Raw genomic sequence first — 18,688 nt, 5'->3', positions numbered from 1 at the left:
TACGATGTGCATGCTGTGGCTACTCTGTGTTCTTTTCATAGGCGAGAATTTAAAAAAGCCAGGTAGTGCAAAGGAAATCTGACAGTCCGTAAGTAGTGAGCAAAGAAACTTCCAATAGACGCCCTAGTTCTGGAGATAAGAGGGCACCAGTTCTGAAGATATATCTAGTTAGACTATTAATACTTTAGAAAACCTGACTATAGCATGTACAACATATTTATTGATACATTTACAAAGACTCAATTTTATGTTAGCTCTTCAAGGAACACTTACATTTAGAACCACATTTGGCGAGAATTGTTACACGCTTTGTACAGGTGACATCTTACACAGCCAGCATGTGCTCATGTGAGCTCTCATCCAGGAGCGTTCCATTCAGTGTGAAATTGGCAGCGGTCTACTTGTGTATAATCTGGCCTGTCCTGTTACAGTGAAAATCGCTTTATGAACACTTTTAACATGTGCTGCAATTTTATTATGATTGGTTAGCTGTTGTATTTTTCATCCGTCATAAAGGAATACGGGTTGACACAAGGATACATTTCTAGATTAGGTCCACAACACATTAAAGAGTGTGTTTGCTCTCTCTTTCCCCATCTTTCCAATTAAGTTGGTGAAAAATGTAACTTTAGTATTTTACAGGACATGGTAAAGCTGTCTCATCTAGGTGATTTCTATATTATAAAAATAAAATAAAATAACATAAATATGTAACATGAACCCAGTGCCCATTGTTAAATAAAATATATGATAAAAAGCAGACCTTCTAGGATGACTGGTTTTGAAATATGCGAATATAATTTAATTATTAAACACTTGAAACAATCTTGATATTAAGCTGCGATAACCAGATTTTTGCATCTATGCTAGATAAAGAAATGCGTAACATTCTGTAATAGAGTTACATTGATGAAGGTGAAGGTTACAGTCTTACAATGAATTGCCTAGATAGGAATGCATTAAGGAGTGCTGAAATACTGTTTCATGATGTAGTTCACCTTAGAAACTGTTACAACTGGATTTATTAAGTCCAGCAGTGTATACAGCGATGTTTGAAAACTGCTCTCTCAATGCTATAATCAGATAGGTACAGCCACGAGATTTCTGGGATGCCCAAGAATCCATTAAGGCATCACAAAAGTCCTTTGACAAGAATGTGGTTTACAGTGGAATTACTTTGTAAACTATTTCTCATGAAGAAATAAATATTAAAAAAAATTCCACTAGCTGTAAAACCGTATTTGTGATAGTGCGTGCATGTGTATGTGTGCATATATTGGATATCCGTACGTCTGTGGAGGTGTACAGAAATATTTACACACATACAAAGAATTTATCTGCACATTTGTGGATATTATACTTAAATTAATAAAGTAAATCAAATTACCGGTATTTGTTGCAGGATAACAGTCTTTTCAAAATGACAGGATTCAAAACAAATGCCCGTTGAAAGTGTAGTTTCCAAATAGTCCCAGAAACTATACAATATAGCTGGTTAGATCCAGCAAATAGGATGTCATGTCTAGGATCTGATCAAGAATACCTGCCCTTGTCACTCTTCGGATGTTTCTATCCACTTGTTCACACTGGGGGCCGAGATAGCCTTTTTTACACAAGCATTTATTAGGCCTTACACAGACACCTCCATGTCGACAGGCTGGGTCACATTTTGCTGTGGGTGAAAGAAACAGTGATTTTCTAATTTGTTTAGAACATTGCAAACTGAAAAGATACATCACACATTCATTAAGAGCTTTTCTAAACTTATAAAGCACATAAATTTAAAACAAAACAGAAAAGATGAAATATTGGAAGATTTGAAACCGTATCTTTTAAAGTTTTAGAATGTTAGGGAGGGGAATTAATTGTGTATGTCTGAGAGTGTATCACCCAGGACAGACTGTGAATATCAAATAGCAGATTTTTGAAAACGTCCATATTCATGCTTGATTTTGGAGTACACAGAAGACCCATCTCAAAAGACTTCAGGCTTCGAATGTCTTATCGTTTGAAAATAAGACATACAGCACATCTAGATCTTTAAACAGTGGTGGTCTACCTCATCCCATTTCTTATGCTGGCAGCCCAAAAAAGGCCTGAAGTTGGTGAGACATTTTAGCACCTGGCCATCACCAAGCTAGCAAGTACTGAATCTCAGGTGAACTCCTCTGTACATGCAGAGTTCCTCACTACAGACTTTGTCTAACAGAGCAGGCTACAACTGACCACAGAGATCTTTGGCTCTTGAATCACTTAAACTTGGAACAAAATTGAATTCCCTTTAGAAAAAAAAAAAAAAAAAGAAAGAAAGAAGAACCTGAGTATCTTTTCAACGACTTTTATCAATGAGTTAAGTTTCAAAGTTTTTCCCTCTTTAGCAGATATCCAGGTTAATCAGCTTGCTTAAGTTTTTCAGATATAAATGCTATTTTAAATTGTAGCCAGTGTTAGCAAAACTAACAATCAGTATGTTTAGTTGCGGAAGTATTTTCTTCTGGAGTAGAGTCACAGCACTGTGATAAATATAACGTATCCTTCTTTTTGCAGACATTTTGCTGTTTAATGTTATCTGTTAGAGTAAAGGTATGACACTGATTTACAGAGATTTATAATACCTTACATAGAAATAAGTTTCTTGATTTTATTCATGAGTTTCTTAATTAAACTATGTATAGGGGGAAACTGATGACTTGTAAGGTAATTTTTCTTATTTAAATTACAATAGTAGCTTGAGGTTCAACCTAGAACATCTCTGTTAAGAGCTGCATGGGTTACAGGGAAGAAAGATCCTGTTTACACATTTTCTGTAGCTTTCTTGTACATTGCATCTATCAAATTAGCTAGCTGTAATTTTTTTAAAACAAAACAGATTATTCGAAACCCATTTATGTTCACACTGGTGATGTTTTTTACTTTAAGTTCTGTTTGGACAAGGGCTGTAGAATGGGCTTCATTCTCTAAACGCAGGAAATCTCTGACTGACAAGTGAAGACAATTGAAGTTGGGCTGTTTGACCAGATTACATCATCCATCTCTCCAACGTGTTTTTGTTGCACTGTTGTGTGATGGTCAGCTCATTAATCTTGCCAGTAAGATATATCATTGGTGATTTCTTTCATTTAATTTCATTCCAAGTGAAGTCATTCCTGCTCATCACTAAAAACTGGGAAGCTGCTTACACTCCAGGCTGTAAGGACTTCATAGCTGACCCTGCTTCCAACCTGAATTATCCCTGGTCCATCATGTGATTCTTGCTTTATCTTACTCTGTGATTCTTTTCCTCTTTTGAGTTCTACTGCCACTATTTTAACCTTATCTCTTTGTATAGGCATCTGGTCAAACTCGCTGAGCAAATACTCTCAATCAGAAGACTGCTGATGCACGAATAACATCTCCTGGCACCCAGGCTTGCTCTGGGCGATCTGCATGGGCCAGTTACACAGCTCAGCCATCACCGCAGCCCCTGTTGGGGCAGTGGTATCACGGCTGTGGCACTCCAGGTTCATTCACCTCACCCCTTTGGCAACATATCCAACACCTAGTTTGATCACAGTCACTTTTTAAACTGACTTTTAAAAGATACGTTACAGGAACAAGATAGGACTTAATAAACGCACTGTAATTAAAAATGGATTGCAGTAAAGTTCTGATTATTAGCTGCTTTGTAACAAGTTGTACATAGAATTCTCTTTAACAAACGGGAGACATTTTATTTTGTAGGATCAAAAGTAAAAATGTACCAAACCTAAAGCATGTGATTTAAATTAGCGAAGTGTGAAAAATGCAATAGTGACCTGCAGGTCTGATTTATCATCTTTCCTGACAAGTTGCTGCTATTTGACGCTGACAGTGGTACTGCTGCAGGTGGAAGTTGAAAGTCAAGACATGGAACATGTATTTATTGCATTTCCTTTCCTTTTACAATCGTGGTGAAAAAATAAGAATACCATTGCCTGTCATATTTATGCTATTATTTGCATTCTGTAATGGCTCACATTGCATTAGATGTTTTAGTTGTTGCACTCATCTAAAGGTTTAGTTCTCCTACAACTGATGAGATCAGCATTTCTTTAATGTTGTTTTGGAACCGATGGTCAATGACATATATTGAAAATTTATGTCAGCAAATAATAAAAAGCAAATTATGACATGTCACTGCTTTTTTCACGTGTTGCTCTGAATCTATATACAAACCAGTTCTGCAGAACTCTCCTTCCCAGCCTTGATTACAGCAGCATTTCCCTGTGGGAGTGCAGTGCCCGTTCCGACAATGCCTGGAGCACTCAGATGTCAGTATCTGTGCAGATTGAGCTGTTCTTTTGCATTCTTCAGGGACTAAAGGCCTGATTAAAAAAATACGAACAAAGCAGATAGTTAAAAGTCGGGGTCAAGGAGAAATACTTTTTTTTTTTTTTTAATTAAAGGCCTGATTCTCTTTTATGGTATTATCAGTGGGAGAAATCTGTGTTGTAAGAGGATTGCTTTTTTCTCAAAAATACCAATAAACATAGAGATGGTATGTTACATTACAGAAAAATACAGTGTGATTTGCTATTCTTTGATATAACTGCTTTCTGAGATCTTCTACAAGATAAATAATAGTCTCTGAGAATTCTTGAAGCGTGAACCCAGCAAAACCAGCTTGCTGAAGAGCTTATCGCAGGCACCATTTATCTCTAGATAATATCATTTATTAGACATGCCAAATTCTACCCATTGTGTGGCTTTTCTTCAGAGAGTGCAAGTAGTCCTATAACTCAGTCCAGAATCTGATGGTGTCTTTTTGGCCTTTATAGCTGATTTATATTTCCAGTTGTATGCTGGGAAGAGTAATCTGATCAGCAAGTTTTATGTCACACATTATGAAAGGCCTGGTAATTTTGTGGAAATATTACCTCTGTCTACGAATTCAGTTTGACATTGCAGATTTTTTTATTCCCATATTTTTGTGACATCATATTTGGATTATGCATTCTGGATGCTCATTTAAGCACCTGACTTTTTTGCTGTGAGAGCACTGGCACAGGTTGCCCAGCATCCTTGGAGCTATTCAGAAGCTACCTGGCCACGGTCCTAGGCAACTGGCTGGAGGTGGCCCTACAGCGGGCGGTTGGACCAGGTGCCCCGCAGAGTTCCCTTCCAGCCCCAGCCACCCTGGGTGATTCTGTGAAATGTATGCATGAAGGAAATTCTAGTTCAGCTAACTTAAAATATTTCTGATACTGGTTTTTGGTTGGGCTTCTTGGTGTCTAGTCTTACGTAATGCAATTTTTTCCTGTCAGTCTCTACATTATTTTGGATGTCCAGTAGCCTTTTTTATTTACAAAAGCAGAGCATTATCTTCCTTAACAAAGAACTGACTGTAGTGTTCATTCTTTAGTCTTAAGTGTGTAAAACACTTAAGTGTTTTAACTTAAGCATGCCCTAATTGTTGCTATGGCTTCCAATGCTTTTTTAGATGTTTACTGGTTTGTTGTTGTTGTTTTTTTGGTTGGTTGTTTTTTTGGGTTTTTTTTGTTTTTGTTTTTTTTTTTTTTTAATTTAGCTGCATGCCATCATACTGACCACTTACTTTATTTGCTGTATGAGTTCAGCAGCCATAGGATCAAAACAAGGCTACAGGTTCCTGGTAGAGGTATCGTGTTTTGTCTCTGCTGTGGGTTTGATTGTTCAGGAGTAAGTTTAGAAAAGAATGTCAGGATCTCACAAGAGATCTATACAAGTAATCGAATGGGACCATCATGGCAAATACAGAATGACTCATTCTCAAGGAAACAATCTGAACTACTGCCATACATTCCTAAGCTTAACATTTGAAGGACAAAGATTTTAATAGTTTTGTCAAGAGCACAGAGAAACCTTGGCTAAGTGTCCAGCTAGAATCCAGACAAACAAAACCAATTTCTATGAGATAGAATAGAATAGAAAATAACATTGTTCATTATACTGACATCAATATTAAACCCCCAATTATATCAAATAAACAGAATAGCAAGTTGTACACTAACCACTCTGTGAAATATTAAAATCCTAAATTGATACTCCTGTATGGAGAAAAGGATAGTCTTTGAAGTCTGAGAAAGAAGGGGTATGATGGAGGTGTGGGAAACAGTGACAAAAAAAAAGAGGAGGAGAATAAGGCATTCTTGTTTATCTTCCAATTCAACATCAGTAGAAATATCAAGGGGAAAAGTTAAGCTAAATAAAATAAAATTAACAAGTTGAACTTATGGCTTCTAAGATATCAGCAAAGCCCATGTTCTAGTAGGATTTAAAAAAGATTTCTATGCACAATGGGGACATTCAAAGTAATATTAGATAGGGTAAAAATAATTTTGAAGAAAAATAAACACTTATACCTAATGTCATGGAAGTCCCTCACTAGATGACTAGGCTTACATCCACCCGCCCCCAACACCCCCCTCCCCCTCCCAATTTTTGGCATGTGGCTTGTTAATGGTACATTACAGAGTTTCTTGCATTTTTCATTGAAACAGTAATAGAGTACAGGCTCACTGGTTTGTTTCACCGTAGCACTTTCTCTGCTCAGTCTTAATTACTATCATGATTATTTAAACATCCATACAGAACTGGTTCCCCAAAGATGTTAAGGACAGAAAGAATGTGTAGATGCATCTTTATTGTAGCACCAAGTTCTGATTTCAAAAGCACTTCTGAGAATCAGACTTAAGGTCCTGTATTATTTAAGGGCTTTGAAACATGTTTTGACACCTTTAGTGCAGCGTATTTGAAACCCTTTCAGTTTTTGTGTTTACATATTTCCACGGCTGTCTTTTAAATATAATGCATTGGGTTTTTGACCTGTAAAGAATTCCAGTTCTGTAGTAATGAGTGCATTATGTATGATCTGGTTAAGAAAGTTCCTACACTTAAAAATTATACATGACATTCACAGGCAATGCTGTTTTGGAAACGGTTCTACAAAATGATACCATTTTCAGTGGAGACTTGTTCAGACTTCAAGTAAAAAGATCTGTGTTCTAATTCCTACCTCTGGAAAAAAATATCTAAATTTGAGGTGATTTCTTTATAGCCAGCTGCATAGGAGACAACGTTCTTTCTTCATCTGCCTCTGTTAAGCTCATTTCTTTAAAGTTACTTTAAATAAGAGTCTTCTCTTTTTCTTGCTGAAGCACAAGTACAGTACTGTGTTTAGCAGTCAGCATAACCTCAGGCTCCTGGAGCATCTCTTGGAAAAGAGCTTCAGTGACATCTCTTTAGCAAAGAATGACCTCATAAGTCACAGAGTTATTTTATTTGTGAAGATAATGATTTATTTTATTAAGAGATGTAAAATTTATCTACGATAGTGTGGGAATATATTCTTTTATTATTCATATTTAATTAGGGAGGCAGAATTCATATTTTTTTGTATCCAGCCAAGCATGGCTGATCGCTTTTATGATTTAAAGTTTTCTAGTGCTCTTGGTACTTGTGAATATAACTTTGCCTTTTATTCTACCATCAATCAATAACTTGCACTCATCAGCCTTGGATAATATTTATTAATGGCGGGGTGGAGTAGAAACAAAGATGGAAAAAATTCTGGTTGGCAGAGGGCCTTCGGAGAAGAGGAATACAAATGCAGCTGCAGCAGAATCCTTGTGTGTGAGAAGAGTTACGGGTTTTCCTGAGTTGTACTATGGGAGAAGCCACACTTCTTTCTCAGGCTTTGAATGCTGTTATGGTACCAACGTGTATCAAGAGACAGCCTCTGCCCCAATACTTAACGCTTTACATTCTTAAAGGCTTTAAAGGGGTGGAAATTTTCAGGCTCAGCATAAGTTGAACTGAATCTCACGAAGATAACGTGAAGTCTTGAAACTGACTGTTGGGACTTGATCTTTCCAGCACATAGACAAGCCTATGATTTTGTTTATATAACCAGTGCTTCGCTGTGTCTCTTGACGTGGAAAATGGAGGGGAATAGATGGAGCCACACTGTGGGCTGCAGAGGATTTTTTCCTTGTCTCCCTCTATCTATAAAACTCTAAAGGGTACAGCTTGATTAGTCTTACAGTAAGCACTATTCGGTCCGCAGAAAGTCAGCCAAAAATGTAGCTGATAATGACTATTTATATGGTCTGTACAATTCTAGTTATCTTAAAGAGCTGTTCATATATACAGTACAGTACAGTATATCTTGCTTGTTAAAACATGCTTTCATGAAACTGTATAACAACTCCAAATGTATGGAACATGGAGGAAAAGTTGTACTGGGAGCTGGGGCCCTCACTGACGTGTGCAGTGAGCTGGGAATTCTTGATGGTATGAAGTGTAAAATAATTTTTGCTGCATTACTGTAGCTCGTATAAGAAAGTAGCCTCTGCTGTTGGTTTAGAGGCATATAAAAGTCTAACGTGCTTTAATAGATTAAAGCTATTGTTTTATCTATCTGGATACCATCCTGGAACTGCTTAGGATTTCATGCTTTCTTTAGTGCATCTCCTCACAGTTCCACTAAACGCACAGAGTGATTTAGCTGCTATATGCAAGAGCCTGTAGCTCAGACATACATAAATCAATGCAAATGGAGGGCCAAAATCAGCAGTAGTACAATGGTACTGAACAGAAAAAAATTCCTCCATCGTGCCCTTGACACAATATCAAAAATCTCTACTTTCCCACTAAGGCGAGAAAAAAACCCAGACAAGATTCCTGGATGTTCAAATTCAAACAAGAGACATGGCCGTAGAAATCCTGATTTTTGTACAAAATATGCGGAAGGAACATCATGCTTCAATTAACTGCAGACAAGATATTAGGTATTAGAATGCTGCTTAAGTATATCACCAAAATCTGTGCATTAGTTGTTTGGGTTTTTTTCTTTATAAGGGAAAATGTCAAGAAAAAATAATTTTGTTTCACTACTTGTCATAGACTAAATTTACTGCTTGTCATAGAATAAATATAACATCTCTTCAGGTACAGCTTCTAAAATTAAAAAGTATACCTTCAATCCTGGGAGAGATGCCAAAAGCTCGTTACTTGTCTCCAGATTTACTACATGGGAATAATGTGGAAAAAACTCACGGCTTTTAAGATTTAAACTCAGCAGCATATCAAATTTATTCTTATATGGTATACTTGTTCATGACCTCTAGTCTTAAGAAATTCTGTCATGTTTGAAAACTAGTCCCTCGTGAAGCCTGTATCAATGTTAATAGCTAAGAGGTCAATGCAACTGCTAAACAGTTTGTATTACTGTCAGGGTGGTCATGAAAACAACACCTGCTGCATGAGCACTTGGCAGCTGGGTCAACAGGCACTGTGGGAATTTATCAATTTAGGGGGCCACTTGCATAACACTTTGACTGATGAATTGGGAAAGACTGGCTTACTGGGCTAAAGCTGCTCTATTATGTGTGACTTTCTTTAGGATGGCAGAGGCTTCCTGCAGGCTCCAGAAAATAAGCAAAAGATAAACTGAGCTGTTTTTTCCTTATAAAGTGATAAAAAGTGAGAACTCCTTAACAGCCGATGCTAGAAAGACTGAAAAAAAAAGAGGACAAAAAAATAATCCCAAACCAAACCAAAAACTTTTACAGTCAGTGAGCTGTGATGTGATTGAAAAAAATCCTTAGGTTTTTCCATCGTGGTTACAAAGGAGTTTTTGTGAGGTACTTCTGTAAAGTGAAACTCTCTAGACTGGTATTCGCAAAAAGCTCTAATTTCTCTTTAGTGTCTCTTATGGGAATAGTAACTGCATGTGGGTAGGTAAATGAGATAAGAATTTTGCATGCTCTGGCTAAACTAAACATAATTAGACATTAATTCTGGCTTTCCATTCCCCCAAATGACTTAAGGGATAGTAACTTTCTGAACAGAAAGAAATCATATGGCCCACCTGGGTTGGTGAGAGCATTCACCAACAAAATGGGCTCATTCTACGGAGGGTTTCCAGTGGTAGCTTCAGACTGTATCTATAACCCATCAGAACTGAGTGTCTTGATGCAGATTAGTCTAATACTGTATGTTTCTTTCTGAGTTTCCATTTCCACAGTAATTGAAGTCTGCTATGCTTTCATAAATGCTGTTCTTCTATCATACCATCAAACACTCTTGACTCATACTAAAAAATAAAATCACCAATGTTTTTGTAAAGAGCCTGAACAACATAAAATGAGGTATGCCCTAGAAATTGTCCCTTAGTGTTTGAAATCAGTCTGTTTGAAAATACTCTTCGATAGCGGAAATCCCAGAAGGTGATGATGGAAAGGATGATAAGTGGAATTACATACTCTGGAGGGGCATGAAAGAGGAGTGAGATGGTTTGAATCAAGTTCAAGTTTCAATCAAACAGAAAGCAGCTATTCTGGCTGTTGATATGAAACACATTGAAATCCAGATCTATAAGGTGTTACAAAGAGAGGAAGAGGAAATCTTCTTATGCGTGCAAGGACACTTACTTGAGCTCTGCCCTCTTTTGTAAAAATCATCTGCTGGCTCCAGTGAGCCATCCTGGTCAAAAGAATTTTTCACCCCCTTTGGAATCACTTTATTGACAGTGGCAAACACTTAAAACTGTACAGGGGATACAGCACTGCGTGACTGCCCTATAAACTTTTCTGGGTTTAGTCTCACCTTTTAAATGGAAATCTTTTGCATTGTCCATCAGTTTGAGCACTCTTCTCTGAATCTCTTTAATTTTCTCTATAATTTGCTTAGACATAAAAGCAATCATAGTACAAGTATTCTAAAAGAAGACTTACAAAGGCACATTATGGCTGTTCTGCCACCTTCCAAAGTTTGTTTTCTTTCTTGGTCTGTCCCTGTCTATGGTTTTCAAAGAACAGCTGGTAATAATGTTTAAATTAAAGCTGATATGAACTTATCAACAGATCTTTCTTATTTAAATATGTATTTTTAATACTGTCCACAGCTGATTTTCTCCTCTCGTCATGCTAGAAAACGATGACTTTTTCTTTTCTAATGGGTTTGTCTCCTATTTTCTCTGTTATTGACTAACCAGAATATTTGGACCTATACACACTTTCTGTATCACCGTTTATCTACTTATTTTTCCTATGCATTCATCCATGTTTTTGTGATTGATATGAGTATGTATTTGTAGAAACAGAAAGCAAGGCAGAAAAATTATTAAAAATAAAGTAGAAAAATAGAAAATAAAAGTTTTTCTTTTCTGGTCACAAAGAGAATTTATAAAATGCTAGTATATGTGCTGATCTTCAGGACATCTGACTAACCCTACCTTTTAATTCAGAGGTAGCTATGTCTTTCTCCCTATATTTTCTCATTAATTCTTAGCCCTGGAAAGGAGTTTACTCGTGATAACACTTCTTTGATAATCATCAAAGAATTGATATATTTTTCAGAGAAACAGTTTTAACTTCATAAAGTCTTCTTTTGTCTGCTAGTTTAACTAATTTACCTAATGCTGGTTTTATGTGTTTATAATTCTTCGGGTTTCCCACATCTCCTCCAAACTCGAAGCTAAATATGCTGTTACCTATACTCTTCACTGTACTCAATTTTTGTAAGAGGTAGTGTATGTGTTTTGCAGCACCTCACATACTCAGTTTATATTCAGTTTTAACTTTTCTGTTTCTGATTTATCACTTCATTGTCTAAGAGCTCCCAAGTACTTATGTGTCATTATAACAACCTTGTTACAAAGAGGATTATTTAATTTTGTGCTTTTGATGGGATGCTATTTAGTTATTGACATTAAGTATTTGGAGGAACTGAACTGTGGTACCTTGAATTCTATGTTTCAAACTGCCTTGATGAGGGAGGGATTCAGAAACTCCGTGCTGATCATATTTATCAACCTGTCATGTATCAACTCCGTTTAACTTACACTTAAAACATTTTTGTTACATGTGAAGGATTGTTTTAGGAGAGGACTTTCCCACTGTTGAGTACTGAAGACTAATGCAAAGGGTTCTCTGGATTACCCTCATCTGTTCTGATCCTCTGATCTTCTAATGTTTTAACCTGCCCATTTCTTTTGAATTTCTTTTTTTCCCTCTCCTGGCGATATCCATGTCATAGGTTTCTTTCTTAAGCTATATTTGTGACAAGGAAATCAGGGTCATGGTTACGTCTGAGAACAACTTTGATTATGCAGTAGTTTTCTACAAAGATCTAAAGAAATCAAATCCTGCATCTTCATGTAACATTTATTATTCAAAATAAAAGAATGATTTCATAAGCTTGCAGCAGCTTACTGATGACCACTAGCAGAAGACGACTGGGTTTTGCATAAAGTTATTAATTTCCAGAAAGGGTCTACCACAAGTAATGATAATTTTGTTCTTTTACACTGCCCCATGCATGGAAGGATCTTTCTGCTAATCGATGACTCTGCCAGGGCCCACCTCTTACAGGGTTGTATTAGCAAGTAGTGAATTTCTAAGACACAGCAAATCAATACTTTGATGACTTTATTTATACCTGATGCTCATAGACCGCCTGTAGCATCTTTGTTTCATGTTCTAGAAAGTTTACTCTGCTAGGGTTTACACCTATATTTGATGTATTTGTATGGTGCATACCATGAGGAATACATTAAAAGGAGCAGCAAAATATTAGAATGCAAAATTATTACCATGTGAATAATAATTAATATTTTGCTTAATAAAGGTTTACATGAGCACTTGCCAAAGGCAGGGAATTTTTAAATTGTTTACATGTGTAATGTGAAGTTAGCAATTAGCATGAAATGGTAAATAGAGCTGTAATGCTCTTTTCTGGAAGTAAGTCACTGTCTTTCACTTTAAAGCCTGCAATGATGTAAGACTAAAAAACAGCAAAACTCAGAACTTGGCCTGAGTGAAAATTATGCCATGTTTCTAAAGAAGGTCTTACCAAAAGCTGTATCCCTTTGCCACAGTCTGTTTAATTTCAACTGTGTGCCAATTTACAAAAGTATTTTATAGTTTTCTGGTTACTTTCACCAGTAACCAAACACAGTCTTGACCCTTTTCCATACATGAAAACAGCCAACCGTGAGTGCAGCAATGGGAGGTCTGGCCTTTCAGGTATGTCAGCTGAAGACCACCCTACTGGAAGAGGTAACAAGAACAAAAAGCCGAGGTCAAACGAGGCAGCCCCATGTAATTAGATACTAATAGTGGATTTAGGGTGTAAAATTCACTTAAAACCATACACCAACAGACTAAACAATCCCAGGAAGAATGGCAAGTTTTGTTCTAAAAAAATGTTTTTAATACCAGAAAGCATAAATAAAACATACATAATAACCTTGACTAACAGACTGCACTAACCTGCAGTAATGTCTGCTTCCAAATTATTTGCTATAGGTTTGAGATAGTGAAATTGGAAAACACTGAAACTCTACTGTAACTTACAGTACAGTACAGTGTTGTTTATGCCTCTGCTCTTCTGACATTCACTTTCACTAAGACAGTGATTACTATTAAGTGAATCTGTTCTTTTTGCTGCAGGATGGTACATTTGCTTTTAGGAAGCCCCCTGCATTAAGAATTTCCCTTCTCATTGAATGTCAGTATCACATAATTCAGCTACATGGAAAGAACTACATTTACCTTTTGGTTTTTAACATGTTGAAGGGAAGACTGATCATAGTGAGAATCCAATTTCATGAACTTATTATTGAATTCACTTGTTGTTCCAATAACGATTTTTAGATTTTAAAATCAGACAAGAAAATAAATTACTCTTCTAAACAGTCCACAGCAAAACCAAAAATGCAAGCCTAACTGCATCTGATGCTAATGGCAAAACATGCTGAAGTAAATGCTGAACAAATAAGCAGTTGCTTTTGCAGGGTATGATGGGGTCAAAGTAATTAATACGAGAAACTTCGTTTCTGTTGGCTGTTTCGTATTGTGTTAATTTCTGATGCTTTTGCAAGATGAATGTGGTACCTTTACGTGCCACAGACTTGCTGTGATAGAGCAGCAAGATTTGTCATGAAGAGAATGGTATTTCTCCAGCTAAAGTGAGCGTTTGCTAGTCATCTGCTCTTATTGCTGCTGGGGCCCCTGGTCACATTAGGACCTGGCTTTTAGCCGTCTTTCCAGATTCCCTAATATTTTCATAGCTCTAGCTTCTCTGCAAAGATCACATCTCGAGAAACCCTGATTTGATAATTATAATTTATCCTCATTTTACAACTGGTAAATTAGTCTAAATAATTAAACCGACTATATTAATTCTGTGTCTTATAAATCACTTGAGTGGGATTTATAAGCCTTTTGGGAACAGTGCATTTAGAACTGTGAAAGAATTTAGTGTGTTTTTGTCACACAGTCCAAGGACAGAAGGTTTCCTTCCTTGGTGCTCCAAACTTCCCCAGGGAGAGGCAGGTAAATGCAGGGGTATGGAAGGATGTTGAAACCTTGTAAGCAGTGACAATTCACACCCATTGAGGGTTCAGTCCTTTGTATCACTTTCTGTTGGTGGTATTGCCCATACAACAGAAGAGAGGATTGGGAAAGGCTGAATTTGTCCCTTAGAGCTTACTTATGGCAAAGTGAAGTGGAGGAAGTGAGGAACTGGATACTTATGAGGAAGTGAGACTGGAACCAACCAAGGATGGCTTGTCTGCTAGCTGGTGCTGTCAAATTATTTTTCTGTAGTAGCTTTTCAGTATACGGAGTAGGTATTGTCAGCCAGTACTAACCTTTTGAGCCAGCTCCTGCTGCACACTACCCCACCACAGTGGCAGGTAGGAAAGCGGTAGTGCTGGGGAGAATACCAGAATCTGCCTCCCACTGACGCTGCATAACCTCCGTGGTACCTACGAGTCATTTGGCTTCAGAACTACCAGAAGCATCCTTTACCTGTACTGGTCCGTATGGTTCCACATTAAATATGTCTCCACTTCTATGAAAACATGCAAAGAATTTGAATCTAGGTGGGAAAGTGGGCAGCATTTAGCATAATGTCAAAGAGTAAAAATTTCCAGAAGTTAGTGTTGGTTATGCCTCTGCTCTTCTGACATTCACTTTCACTAAGACAGTGATTACTATTAAGTGAATCTGTTCTTTTTGCTGCAGGATGGTACATTTGCTTTTAGGAAGCCCCCTGCATTAAGAATTTCCCTTCTCATTGAATGTCAGTATCACATAATTCAGCTACATGGAAAGAACTACATTTACCTTTTGGTTTTTAACATGTTGAAGGGAAGACTGATCATAGTGAGAAATGCGATGCTCACCTTTTTGGGTCAATGATCTTGTAGAGTTTTCCACTGTGAGGCTGTGTCATACTTTTACTGCTTGATAATATGTAAACCTCACCTGTTAAAGAAACCAATGCAAGAAATTAGTTCTCTCCTAAGATGTCAAATACATGGCTTCTGTGATCTTGCTGTATTTGCAAGATAAGATTAAAAAAAACTTCAGAAGAAACACTAGTTACTGAAACATACATACAACAGAATCATTGCTATTTGAAAATTTAAATAAGCACTTTCCGCGAATTGATGCTAAAGTGTGAAAGATACTTTACCATGAACACTTTTTGTTTCATATTGTACAGGAATTGTACAAGAAAAATAAAACTGGGAAGGAAGGGTAAAGAGGGGGATCAGTCTGCTCATGCACCACCTTTGCTCCTTAAGTCTGTAATGTTGAGAATAAAACCAAGTATACAACACATTGTGTCATAGCGAGTGACACAGCGCACGGAATATGAGAGGCAGTAAGGACCTTTGCCCCTTCCTACAACCCATTCTCTTCTTGGTTCTTACAAGGCTGCTAAGGTGTAGCTGAGAGCAGTGTAGACAGTTTTGGCAAAGGAAAGATAGCCTTTAGTTTTCATCTTTTTAAACATTTACTATAATTTTGAGTAGTTCATTATTCAGGCATTACCCATAAGGCTTATGATTTAATAACATAGTTTTTTTTCTGTTTACCTAATTCGTCTTCACCAAATCCCAAGACAGGGCCTGAAAAGAAACCTCTACATGAACCAGTGTTGCCAAGACAGAGGGGTTTCTCTTGCCACTGTTTGGTTGCAGGACTCTGTTGCAGCGTTAAAAAATTTCTATATTCAAAAACACATAAAGCAAATTGTTATATTACATTTTGAATAGAGAGTTTTCACCATCCAGACAAATAAGTAAACACATGCTGCAAGTGGCTCCATACTCCATAGATACATCTGTGCAGTTACAATCTTAGAATTTCCTGCCTGTTCTGTCTCAGATGCTTAAAAAGTACAGCATTTCCCTTCCGTCATTTAAACATTTCAAAACTGAGTTCAAGCTATACTATATATGCATTTGTGAATACTGAGCTATTTGGCATGGAAAAACTATGCCCATTCTTTAAAAAAACATTCATTTTGCTCTATCAGTGATCTTTCCGTAAAACCCCAAAAGATTTCAATGTCTTACCAGTTAGACCTCTTTGGGAAAGAGTTCTGTGGTTAACATTTATTGCCATCGTAATGTAGATGATGCACGTATTTGTACAACAAAACTCTTAAGAGGGATGTGATGTGAGTGTCTACTTTTTTCCAAGGATCAGATATGTCACATATGTTCCCATTCATTAGAATGCTGTGCTGTTTTATTTCCAAATCTAGAATTTAATCTGCATTGCCACACTGCTAAACTGGCAAAGTGACACAATGTACCAGACTGTTGGTGATCCTTTATACAGTAAGCTCAATAACTAAATATACCTTATATACATTTTTGTTTAAGAGTGAGTTATATGAAACCTACCCATTGCGGTCTCCAAATACATAACTTCCATAAAGTCTTTCAGACTGGCAGCCTCGATAGACAAATCCACCAACCAAGGATCCACTGCTGAATGGTTTGAATTCTAAAAGTGAAGGCTCACTTTCTAAAAAGGAACTACCATAGCGTTAGATCATATGAATTTCATATTTAGCTTCGATTCACATTTATGAAAATGTTATTACTTCAAGAAAAGAGGTTAATTCATTTGAACATTTCTCAAAATTCAAGATGTGTTGCTGGAAATGAAGCATTAAAAAAATCAGAAAATTATAACAAAGGCTGTTTGTGAAACAATCGGTTAGGGATTTAGATAAGAGAGGCTATAATTGCTTTCTTACTTGTGCACAGGCTAGGAGAATAAAACTATATAAGGATTAGGTTGGACTTTCACTGAAGTTGATGTGACTACTGCTATTAACTTTCACGTGTCAATAGAGTCTGCAGAATGGGTCTCCTGCACTCCAGGAATACAATTAAACCCACTTCACTGTAAAGTCCTTCCAGTATCTAAGAGCAGAAATACCAGATATTTTCAGCAGAACTTGGTTTCAAAGCCTTTCAATGGTTTGAGAAACACTTTCAAAATCACAGTTTTAAACGTTTTATGTGTGTTATGTCCCGTAAAACACTAGTTTTGCTGGCCATAGCTTCTTGTGGTAATTTATTTTATGCTGCCTCTGTAGTTGCTGTTCCTACAGGTGTGTTGTTTTTTTTTTTTTTTTTCAAACCTGTAGCGTTTAGTCATATCAAATTTTGTCTTCAAGGAAGTTTCAGTGTAAATGTTCCTATTCATGCAATCAACCACTGCTTAAGGTAAAAGTAGGCTCAACTTGACATGCCGACTGCATGATTTTAAATTAAAGCCACAGCCAATAGACTGTTTTGGTTTATAGAAACTTTTTTGTTAGTCAGAGGGCTATCTGGAAGTCTTTGATAAATGAATTTCCCAGCTTCTTCTATAAGAGTAAGAGCTGACATTTTATGTGGGAGAAAAGGATGATGAGCTCTTTACTGAAGCAATTGACCCACAGCCTAGTATTAATATCGGCAGGCTGTTCTGGATAGACACAATATTGCTTAGCTTACACTGCAATAAAGATGCAGTCAAAATTCCAGTGGAGCAGTGGTTTCCCAAATATAATTCTTTGGTTTGGCTTTTATAAAATGAAAACAGCAAATACATGCAATAGAATGAAGTAGAACAATTGCGTTACACCATTGTGTTCTGTTGTACTAGCCAGCCCAGCTGCTTTGCTTTTAAGTCAAATACAGGTGAGAGAACTCGGGATGTGCGTAAAACTGTAAGATGCTACATTCCAGGAGACAGTCCAGTTCTTGACGCCTTTACACACCTTTGGCATTTATCAGCTTTTACCACCATGAATTTACGAGCTGCTAGAAGCCAAGCAAGGTAGATGATAGCTCAGAGTAACTGTCACCTGGCTTGCCTGAACTAGCAAGCGATCTTAGTGAATCAGAGTTTACATTAAACTAAGATAGTGACTGACAATCATACTGATTCAGAGAAAACATGAAACATTTTAAAATTTCAAGTCCCTAATTGAGAACGTTTATCTTTTTGCAATCTAAACTAGTCATTTATGATGAAGTAGCAGCATAGTGCATTTTTCTAAGTTTTTAATTTTTAGTAACATTTAAACAGAGCTCAGCCGTTTCCCTGTTTGGTTATGGTCTGTTATTGTCTGTCTCACTTTTTCCGTTATAGGAGGCACATTACATGAGGTTTCCATTCTTTATCTTAAAATTTTATTTGTGAATGGCTAAGAATACATTTTCATCACTTCCTGACATTCCAAAATCTTTTCATTATGAGCCATCTATGCAGCAACAGTGAGATCTTTGACAGACTAGCAACTGGCGCGTATTTCTTAAATCTTATTTACATGATATTCTACACCAACAAGAACAAAGTTGAGTCATTTAAATTTTGTTGTTTTGCAT

At 36.8% G+C, this 18,688-nt stretch overlaps 1 protein-coding gene across 1 annotated transcript in view; it reads right to left on the bottom strand.

Annotated features, from left to right (window-relative positions):
* Positions 1-776: 776 nt before the first annotated feature.
* Positions 777-18,688, bottom strand: part of HHIP (hedgehog interacting protein) — a 74,257-nt gene continuing 56,345 nt past the window's right edge. Inside the window, exons 9-13 of the mRNA XM_080393735.1 lie at positions 16,706-16,829; positions 15,890-16,020; positions 15,191-15,272; positions 4,195-4,343; positions 777-1,672 (exon numbers count right to left, since the gene is read on the bottom strand). Of these exons, the coding sequence (XP_080249861.1) occupies positions 1,479-1,672; positions 4,195-4,343; positions 15,191-15,272; positions 15,890-16,020; positions 16,706-16,829 (680 nt within the window). The 3' untranslated portion in view covers positions 777-1,478. The remainder of the gene's footprint in view (positions 1,673-4,194; positions 4,344-15,190; positions 15,273-15,889; positions 16,021-16,705; positions 16,830-18,688) is intronic.

The sequence above is a fragment of the Falco punctatus genome, assembly GCF_963210335.1.
Source record: "Falco punctatus genome assembly, chromosome: 1".
NCBI classification, from domain to species: Eukaryota; Metazoa; Chordata; class Aves; order Falconiformes; family Falconidae; genus Falco; species Falco punctatus.
The sequence above is the reverse complement of the archived record's forward strand: the minus strand, read 5'-3'. Positions and strand labels throughout refer to the sequence as shown.